The sequence below is a fragment of the Gekko japonicus genome, unplaced genomic scaffold (genome assembly GCF_001447785.1).
Source record: "Gekko japonicus isolate JY-2015 unplaced genomic scaffold, Gekko_japonicus_V1.1 scaffold692, whole genome shotgun sequence".
Classification (NCBI taxonomy): Eukaryota; Metazoa; Chordata; class Lepidosauria; order Squamata; family Gekkonidae; genus Gekko; species Gekko japonicus.
Window position 1 is genome coordinate 525,603 of NW_015169194.1, and position 10,902 is coordinate 536,504.

The 10,902-nt window shown below is 44.0% G+C and overlaps 1 protein-coding gene across 2 annotated transcripts; it reads right to left on the reverse strand.

The window, feature by feature from the left end:
* Positions 1-496: 496 nt before the first annotated feature.
* On the reverse strand, positions 497-6,541 carry TICAM2 (toll-like receptor adaptor molecule 2). 2 transcript variants are annotated; one of them, XM_015416302.1, is made up of 2 exons: positions 6,484-6,541; positions 497-1,601 (listed from the first exon to the last, which is right to left on the reverse strand). In XM_015416302.1, exon 2 carries the CDS (start codon positions 1,449-1,451, stop codon positions 780-782), a length of 672 nt encoding a protein of 223 aa, XP_015271788.1. In that variant the 5' UTR covers positions 1,452-1,601; positions 6,484-6,541; the 3' UTR covers positions 497-779. The 2 variants fall into 2 exon arrangements, with proteins under 2 accessions (XP_015271788.1, XP_015271789.1); XM_015416303.1 differs by having other exon boundaries at positions 497-1,477; positions 6,484-6,537.
* Between the last annotated feature and the right edge of the window lie 4,361 nt (positions 6,542-10,902).

A 10,902-nucleotide genomic window follows, 5' to 3' on the forward strand; every position in this document is an offset into this window, starting at 1 on the left:
GGCTGCCAACATCTCGTAACGGATTCATCACTTAAAAACATTTTGACTACACAGACACAAAAAAACTTTCCTTATTTCAAAACTTCATGGGGCAGACCTTACAACTTCATTGTCCCTGTAAAAATGCAATTTGTAACCCAGCTGTTCCAACGGAAAGCTCTGGAATAGGTGTGTTCAGCATGTCAGGTGGAAATGGCATTATTAAATGGGACTAGTAATTCCTGCTATGTTTGGAGATACAGAAGTCTTTTATTCTCATATGTACCAGAGCAAAATTTGCAGATATTGAGAGATCTCATGGAGAAGTTATGAGCCTGCCCACAGCTTCACCAAATCTCAGGAGGTCCAGATAACCTGGCACACATAAACAGAGGCTACAGCAAACCTGATACAAACACATGGAATCTGGAAATAGACAATTTTAAAAGTGATTTCAGGGAAGCACAGACACACACACACACACACACACACTCCCACGACACAGATTTTTCAATAAAACAGATTTTCCAGCTTTCTGAAATTACAAAAGCCTGCACCCCCTGTTTACAAGAGGCAGGAGTACCACTGAACTATGCCCACTCTTCTTAGGATCTTCTTCTGCCAGGGTTGTAGAAGTAGAACATAATGACAAATTAACACCATGCAGATAATCTAATCAGAAGAGTAAATTCCCATCTCAAATGGTTCTTGGGAGATGTCCGCAGCATAATCCACAAGGCAGAAATGGACCAAATTATTACGAAGACTTTGTTCAGCTTCACTTTAAATTGTCTACACTTTCACCATTCCAGCAACTCTTGTACATCTTCCTTCTTTTTATTTTTCCATACAGCTTGCTGTTGCCTATAGCTAGACTCCTGAAAAATTTTCTTTACTTGTACAGCAAACCCAGGACTATCTTCTTGTAGAGCATTAAGGGCCCCAAGAACAAGAGGAGTCCTCTCCAGTGGAAGCGAGGTATTCCGTGGCCTGAGAGGAATGACTGTGTTGCTCTTGTGTGGCTTGGTAAGTGAACTGAACAGACAAGCGTAAGCCTGGAATTCACAGCAATGCTCACTAAGGAAGTTTTCTGTCAACAAGATAATTGTCCATGCAGAGCCATTCATGGCATCTTGTAAATTTTCCAACAGGTGCCTACCACTAGGCATTTCAGCAAAGATTATTCCTGGTTTAATACAGAATTCATTTTGCAGCAGCTCCTGGACTCTAACAGCTTCATCTATATCATCCTCAGCATGAAGAATCACAAACCTGTAAAATATGCCCCCAGTGTCCTCATCACTGCTGTAAGTTTCTGGTGTGTCTGTATGGCTATTGGTGTCTGTGTCCAATGATAAATCACCCAGTGCAGAATTTTGATTGAAGACTTTCTGTTCTACACTTCTATAGTGGTCCTTCACACTGTTCCTTGGAGAAAATGGAAACTTTATTTTGGAGTTACTGCTTCCCATTGTCTAAAGGCAGTGCTTCTTCCAGTCTATAAACAAATTGAAAGAAGTATCATATCTCATAAAATTTCCAAAATACACTGGTAGCTATACTGATGTCATGTGAGTGAAAAACAGAAGGCTGGAAAGTAAATCACAGCTAACCATGTGATCCTACATAAAGGAAAGGAGAAAAAAGAGAACTTTTACTTCTTATTCACATAAACAGAACAGACATTTTCTGCAGAAGAGTAGTATATGCCCATAATACTGTGAACCATAAAAGCATGTGCATTCAGACAAAAAGTTTCGTTTTGTGAGCTTGAATTCTTATTATGCAGACATTATTTATGCAGTAGGCCACGCACATTTCATTGCATAGCTATAATGAACTCATAAACAAACTAGAATATTTAGAAACTGTGAATTGAAAATGAAGGCTTAAAATGTGACAATTCACATCTGGGGTATAATTTGACCATGCAGAGATTTATCATCAGGACTGGATCTAAAGATTGCATGTGAGTTGAATCCAAAGTAACTTGAGCAGAGCTCACAGAACAAGCCCTTCTCACCTCCTATTTTCACTGAGCCCTCTGCAGTCCACATAGACAATAAGTTTCAGCCCACCCTAACCTAGAAATGTAAAGATGGAGGGGGGGGAGAGAGAAATTTACATGCTCACAAATACTTCTCCCCCCAAGACACAGATTTTTTTTCCCAATGAGAAAAAAATCTAGCTTTTATTTCAGCTTTTTCAGTGTGTGGGGGAATTAGGAAATTTGGGGGAGCACTGGAAAAAATCCCCCCCTTTTGGAATAAGTAAAATGTGCTAAGATTGCATTGAGCACAGCAGTTTGCTTTAATGTTGGGTTATTTGATATTTAGTTAGTAGAAAAACTGATACATTCTATAAATATTCCAATTAATACAATTATATATACTAAGTTATAAACAATGCAGTTTATATCATTAAAGAAGCAAAACGGGTTTATGTTTGATAATAAAGTATTGTATTGCATATTTCAGGGTTTTTTAGTTTAGAACCCCCCCCCCCCCCCGGAAGACAAACAGTTATTTTTCTATGGCTCTAAAATTTCTGGAAATTTTACATCTCTACTCAGATCTCTTTAAGTAGACAAGTGTAGTTTTAGGACAGATCGATTCCATGATTTTAGCCAGCATTCTAGACCTCCCTGGATAACTGTGGGCTGAGTCTATGCAGGAATTATACTGGACTAATGAAACAGAGGGCTCAATGGAGGGGGGGAAACTTTGGAGTGGCTTGGCTTTCTGCACACATGAGACCTAAGACCTCCAGATTTCCAGTCTATGTCGGCCTTTATGAACTTCAAGCCTTGGGCCCCACTGCAGAGGATACAGCAGCAGGGCCAGGCTTGAAATTAAGTACAGACTACCCAATCTGCACATCTTACACTACTCGTTGTTGTACTGCAACATCCAGCCAGAGTAGAAAGCTGCCACTGAATGTACCCAGTTCCTGTGAGACCTACACTGAAATTACCAAAGCAGCAGAATCAAGACAGACATAACGGAACATGGGAAGCCTTAATCCCTTCCCCAGAACTAGCATTATAGTCCTTCAATCTACTTTGAACTCAGTAGCTAACATTTTATAGCAGCTGACATGCAAAGGTGATCTCCACTATTACTTTTAGGTAAAGATTTATGCCGGACTCCCGTCTCTGTCATCCAGGCAAGAACAAAGAGACACACTCACATATTATCGCAGATAAAAATAGGGAAAGAACACCTGGGACTCTAACCTCAGCTGATCCCGAGGGCCTTCTATCTAATTAGCCTCTTGGCACAGAGTTGCTAAACAAACTAACTAATAGATATTGTAGAAGCTACTATTCTTACACACTCCAGATGGCAAATGCTCTCAATAACCAATCCATGTATAAAACAGAGAAAACAGGGAGGCAGAACCCAGCACTGCAAAATGAGCTATATGAATTTCATACAGCTTATCCCCTTTTTTGACAGAGTTACTATCTTCAAGACAAAAAGAAATTGAACTTGTCAGTATAATTCCATTTCTGCATAAAAATGCAGCTATGAATCTAATTATTTTTTAAGTGTTGCAATGTGCATTTTGCATGCTCATGGGATTGCCACACAAAAGCAGATTATGGGCCCTATTACAGGATTTTGTGCTTCAAGATGCTCAGGTTTAAAATTGGGGAGGGGCCATGGCTCAGTAGCACAGTATCTGTTTTGCATGTAGACGGTCCCAGCTTCAGTCCCCAGCATCTCCAGTTAAAGGATCAGGTATCAGGTGATGTGAAAAACCTCCAGCTCAGACCCTGGAGAATCCCTGCCAATTTGAACAGACAATACTGACGGTGATGGACCAATAGTCTGATTCAGTATAAGACAGCTCCATGTGTTCAAAATACCCCAAAACAGAGTTTCTAGCTCTCATCACTACAGAAAAAAGTGTTAATCATGTGGACAATAGATGGTGAATATTCAGAAACCAGAAAGCACATAGGGCTTCCTATGGTCAGAGTTTGTGTCAGCATACCTGCCTTCTTTACAGGCACTGAATCTCCATGCTGGGAAAAGCAGCTTCTGTTGAATTTCTACCTGTTGCAAAGCTACTAAACTCAGGAACCAATTTTAGAGCCATTAAAGAGATATATGGGTTGGTAACAAAAGAGATGCTTAGGCTCATGCAGAAGACTTACAGACTGTGGCTGTGGACTTTTAAAATGTTTTTCTTCAAGCACCTAATATCCATGCCACTTCACAAACCTTCTGGAACACCACTCACTTTCAAAAACACTTTGCCATGTAGAATGGGTTAAAGTTCTACATGACCTTAAATATCGCTGCCTCTAGTTCTGGCAACTGCCCATTCATACAGCAGAAAGCGATAGATCCCTTTCCATTTCTTCGAGTTTTCCATCATGCAATCACAGACAACTTTGGATGGAAGAGGTCACCTACTTTATGTTGGGCACTATAAACAGGACCGGTATTGCTTCTTCCTTCTCCCCCCTTGTCATCTAAGACAACTTAAGGAAGGATACATGGTAACCACAAATCACACCTGACTACTAAGCCAATCTAAAATGTTTAGATGTTCTGGCTAAAATTTAAAAAATCAAATATAAATTCCCCTTGGGCGTATCTTAATAGCTTTCATATTTTTCTGGATCTTGAATACAAACTTCGGTTAGGTCAAAGAAAATAAAACAGAGAGTGCTACAAGGGGAAAATTATATGTGACAAGTAATTAAAGATCAAAACTTTGATCCACAATGACTTTACGAATCCTCAGTGTCTCTTCTTGCTCCCCACCACCACTTCCCTGTGCCTTACTCTCCACTCAAAACTTCACCAATAGTTTGAACCTCTGCTCTCTCTGCTTCCCCACCTTTTCCATTGTCTTCCCATTCTCCCATCTCACTCAACGTGTTGACTTCTATCATCCTCATTTAATCCTCCCACCCCCTCAAATCCTGATCATCTTCTTTATTACCCTTCCCTACCTCATTCAAACTTGCCACTGCTCCAATTCTCTAAAAAAGAACCCCTCTTCCAAAAAGGCCCACTGCACACCCCTAACTACCAGCTGATTTCCCTTCTACTTTACTCTCTAAAGCCTGGGGACATGGCCACTTACTCCCACACTCTCTCTACTATCTCCTTCCTCAGATTCCTCTCCTGTCCCTCTACAGCCTGACTTTCATCCTTTGCCAATGATTTTCATGAGTGCTCTCCATGGAAACTGCCACCTCCTCATTGGCAAACCTCTCTGCTGCCTTTGATACATCCATCACTCTTTACTGCTTGACTCCATTCACACCCTAGGCTTCCAGGACCCTGTCCTTTGCTAGTTTTCATCTTACCCTCCAATCGGTCACCCAGTGTTTCCACAGAGGGAGGCTTCCCTGCTGCTTTCTCCCCCTCTGCTGTGGCCGTGCAAGGATTTGTCTTTGGTCATGTTATACTTACACTCTGTCCCTGGATGACCCTCATCAGTCCTCATAGCTTTCAAGTACCAGCTGTGCTCTGGTGACACTCAGTTCCACATGTCTCCCTCACAAGCTAGTCCCTCCATCTAGTCCTGGATCTACAACTGCAAGTCCAGTAATTCATTGTCACTTCAAGAATCAATTTCTCATCTTTCTTCCCAAGCCACCACCTCCTTCTTTAGTCTCACTGTCCATTGAACAACCTCACTGTCTACCCTGTTGATCAGGTGCATCCTCTTGGTTTGATTCCTTCCTTTACTTTGCTTGCTGTATCAGCTTATTGCCAAGTTGCCCCCTAGGTGAAAACTCTGGTACACAGGCCAGTCATCTCCCCCCCCTCCCCTTCTCTAGTGCCCTTTCCCTTTTCTCAGATCCCCGAACTGCTTATCTGTCTGCTCACAGGTTTAGCACAAACTTATTGCCCTTACTTGCAAAGCCCTGCATGGCCTGGCTCCCTATGTCTGTGCCCTGCGACCATCTGAAAGTTTCCAGCACCCTTAAGTGACTCCACCCTTTCTCCCTTGCAGCCACCTTCCTGTACATTAGAAGCAAATCTTGTGCTGCCTCCCAATTACAGCCAGGCGAGTCCAGGCTTCCCGCAGAAAGACAGCCCTGGCCTGCACTGGGGAATCGCCACACTGAAAATACGCGCGCCTGCATCTTTGGTACAAAAGCGATGCCTCCACGAAGAGCATCCTGAGCTAGGCTACGGCGAGAAAAGGGAGCAATCCTGGACCAGACCTGGTAACGCTCCAAGACGTTGAGCGGAAGAAGGTTTCGCCCGCTGCTGCTGCCGCCGCTTGAGGCCGCTCTGGTTGAAGAAAATCGGGAGGGGAGGGGGGGGGGACGCAGCGCCTGAAGGGGTCTAGCACCGCCTTGTGCAGAAGGGGCTGCTCGGGACGGAGACCTCTAGCTTCGCGCCAGGCAAGGGGAAGGCATGTGGTGGAGGGCCTGGGCCGCAACTTCTGGGCTGGGTCAAGTCGCGAGCGAGCGACCCCGGAGGCGCACCCAGCCCGCCCGCCCGCCCCGCCCTAAGAAGTGGTGCTTACCAGGACGGCCCCGGCCCGGGAGAAGATTCACGTTGCCCGCAGAGAAGCTTCGCTACTGTCCCGCCGAGAAAGGGAAGCCGAAGCGCGGGTGGGGCGGAATCAAGAGCTCTTGGTGGGGGCGGCTGTGAGACTCCGCTCCAGCGGCGGGGGAGGGAGAGGCAGGAAGCTTGGCCGACAAAAGGGGCATTCCGGCTTGGCTTGGCTTCCTCTTTCCTCCGCTGAAGGCTGGAGCGAGGTTTTACTTGAAGCTGTGCAGCTTTGCTTCCGTCCCATCAGAAACTTCGTCGTCATCCGTCGCGGTGCAAGAAGAGAGAGAAGGACGTCTCCCAATGAACGGGGGAGGAGGAAGGGAGGGCCCCTAACTGGGTTGGGAGGAGAAAATGCGAAGAAGGGTCGTACATGATGATTTTTACAGTGTATTTTATAGCGGGCGAGAGAGTAGTTCCAAAACTCGTTGAAGCAAGAAAAGAGGCCGCAGATGCGTAGATTTTAATTTCGCTAGGTCTGGGACACGCTCTTCAAAAAGTCATTTTTGTCACTCGTTTGCCTTTTGAGTCCCGTCCCTCCCTTTTCCAAGTGTGTTTTGCTCCCTCTGGGACTACTAAAGAGAGCAAAACACATTGGGGGAAAGAACCCTGAAGCAATAGGGACAAACGAGTGACCAAAATGACAGTGCGGAAGAGCCCTATGGGCAGACAGACAGACACGCAACAAGACCTTGCCCATTATGTTTGGTTTCCCTTGCCTCTGCATAGCAGCCATTCCCCAAGCATTCGGACATAAACCAGAGCAGGTTTTAAGTCTGAAATAATTCTACGAATAGAATAAGCAGATACATGATGACATTGTAGCTTTCATGACTAAACCACCAGCAGAAATCAAGAGTAATTGTGTTTAAACAAAGTAGATGCCAGATTAACCGAGGCTGTCCAATTTTAACAAACACAGTTTCTAGCTAGATTAAAATACATTTCAATTAATGTATGTATTCAAATAAACTGGCTACAGTACATAATTACCAGAGAGAGCTGTTGATGGAATACTCCAGGCATGTTCATTCTATTAATTTTGCTTCACTTTTCTCTGAACCATTCGTTTCTAGCTAGATGAAAATACATTTCTATTAATGTATGTATTCAAATAAACTGGTATATAATTACCAGAGAGAGCTGTTGATGGAGTACTCCAGGCATGTTCATTCTATTAATTTTGCTTCACTTTTCTCTGAATCATTCTTTTAAGGAAAAAACCACATATTACAAATCAAAATTTACATACACATCAATCTGATTTGAATATGGGAGTTTTCCCTATCTGACCCATACCAGTTCTGTCTTCACTCTGGTCTTGTGTGGATTCAGCTTCAGGTGTTTTCTTTAAGGCCATAAGAAAGAGCCCTGCTGAATCAGACCGATAGTCCATCTAGTCCAGCATCTTGTTTCACACAATGGGCAACCAGTTCCTCTGGATGGCCAATAACAGGGCATAGAGTCTGAGGCCTTCCCCTGATATTGCCTCCTGGCTTTGGGATTTAGAGGATTAGTGCTTCTGAATGTGGAGATTTCCCTGTCACCATGGCTAGTAGCCATTGATAGACTTATCTTCCGTGGATCTATCTAATCCCCCTTTAAAGCTGTTTATTCCTGTGGCCATCACTACATCCTCTCTGGCAGCAAATTCCACATTTTAATTACTCTGTATAAAATAGTATTGCCTTTTGTCCATTCTGAATCTACTGCCCATCAGCTTCTTTCTGCCACTTGATCACAGCTGTCAGACACTGGCTAGGAGGGAGACAGCTGCTTCTGAAGGCTTAAATAATGTATACTCAGTGTCATCAATGTATCTGACACCAAACTACAAAAAACAACTGAGACTACATATGGGGCTTTAACCAATTTCCCAGTTCAGCAGCAAACCTCTCCAACTCCCCCCCCACACACACACACACTGTTCTTGAGGTTCCATTGTCCCTTGGGACAGCAGGGGAAACTGAGAAACTTATGCTGTGCTGATGGAAATCCTTTCTATCAGTGGCGATTTCTGGTGGATCCAAGGCTTTGCCTCCTCCCTTGGTATTTCTTACATCACTATGCAGGCCTTCCCCACTAGATCTTAGGGAAAGGATTTCAGACCACCACACCTGAGGGTCTCCAGAGTTAAGATAAATTTGTTGCTTGTCTAGAGCTGAAAACAAAGGCAGCTGCCATGGTACTTACAGAGCTTTGTTACAGTGGTTGGACTATTAAGAGACATAAAAACTTTAATAAAAAAACAGTATAGTAGTGATGAAGCAAACCAATGGGCCACAGAGACACCATTTTCTGATACAAGTAACCCCATATGGAAGTTCACATACTAGAGAAGAGGGTGATATTAATTCCTGGTTGTTAGTTTTCCACATCTTATAATTTGTGGTTTCTTTGAAAATGGTAGGTATAACTCTGGTTGCTATGGTTTACCATAATACCCTGAATTCTCCAGGATCAGTCATTTCCACACTTTCTGCAGATTTTTTAAATGGTTGTGCATGCCTTGTGGAATACTTTTCCAGAATACATGAGGACAGGTGCATAGCCACGATGGGGCATTTAAGGGCCATGTCCTCTCACTAGTTAGTCCTGCCCCACCAGCAGCAGTAACTCCAGCACCTCGCAGGCCCTGCTGCCCACCTTCCGTGCCACACTGGGAATAGCCACCCACAGGGCCAGGCATACCACCCAAAGGTCAGCTGGTGGGCCAGAAGCAGGGAGGGAGGAGAGGTGTATCCCAGCAGGCTGGCCACACAAACTCCCACGAGGCTGAAGGCACACTGTCCAAAGCCACAAGTGGAGGTGAGAGGTCAAGGCAGCCTGCCATTGCTCCCCTGCCCCACCACCCAGAAATTCCTGGGTACACCCCTGTGTGAGGAAGGCTTCTACTCTGGCACAGTTCTGGAAGTTGGGCAAGGATGAACGTTTTGAGAAGCCGCCCCCCTCCATCCAGTAGCTTCCATCAGTGGCAACTGTCCACACGTTAAAAATATTGAAACAATTTTTAATGGCACTTGCTGTTTTAATTCCTTTTCCTATTAATGCCTAAGTACTGTATTTGCTTTTTTGTGTGTGTAGCATGACATTTTCAGTGATCCCTTCACCGACATGCCCGATAAATTGTTCTCAGCTGTCACAAGATACTGTAAAGTGTTTATGAAGTCATATGATTAGTCAGAAAGTAACACATGGAATTTCCACTAAAGCAAATATCTACTGCATATATTATTTCCCCCTTTAATCTCTCTTCCTCTTTCTTTATAGTCTCATCTTCTTCAACTGTAAGCCTGAAAGACAAGTTCATTTTGTTTTTTAAAATTCCGTTAACAGGCGGAGGGAAGAGAGGGGATGCTTGCTAGCAGGAAGAAGACTCGGAGGACAAGGAGGCCATGTGGCTGCCCCTCCCTCCCCTCTCTTCCCCCACCAGCTGAGTAGAGAGATTTAAATTTTAAACCGCCTCTCTGGAGTTGTGCCACAGCTACAGCACGATTTTTTCATTGTATCCAGTGGAGAAATTGTGCTGCCACTACAGCATGACTCCAGAGAGGGGGTTTAAAGTTTGAACTGCCCATTTGCCCATCCTCCTTTAAAACTCCTCCCTGCTCAGCTGGCTAGCAGGGGAAGGGGGGGTGGCTGTGTGGCCTCTGTTGCCGGCCACGAAGACTCTGCTGGCAAGAGGCTGCACCTCCCCTCTCTTCATCCTGCCTGCCAGCTTCTTAAGGCACTGCAGACTTCACTTTGGGTGGAAGGAGGGAAATCTTGTGGGGCTGCCCCCTTAAGGGAGGGGGTGGAGCCCGCAATAGCCCCACCGTAGCTCCAGGACAGATAACAGTATTTTAAGGTGCCTTCTGTTTATAACTGAACACGAGTGCTTCTTGATCAATTATGAAACAACATGCACACCTAACAGATGTCGTAAAATATGAGATAATGCAATAATACTAAAAGCCATTTCTGAAGATAGGTTTTCTTTTCATTTTGCTTTAATTGCTTAAATGCTCAAATTACAGTATCCAGGTACAGGTATAGTTTTGAATACTTAATATAGACCGGTATTAAAAGTGTTGCTTAGGTTTATACCATGTGGCTTATGCTAACTTAGCATAAATTTGCCTTTTCTTCTTAGAATGCCTATTTGATTCTCCAAATGCCCTGTTGCACCCTCCAGCTTCAAAACTGTCTTGCAGCACAGAGATGCTGCAGTTAAAGGCAACCTAGTCTTGGAGATTGTTTTCCCCCTTACAAACCAGGATTAAATTGAGGTTTAGAATCTAGGGAATAATATGTTTTGTCCAGACAACTGCATTTGAATGTCATGTCAAATTAAAACAGGATTCTAGGCTACCCGGCCATCAAAACTTAAATTTCTTTCTATCCACAATGGGGG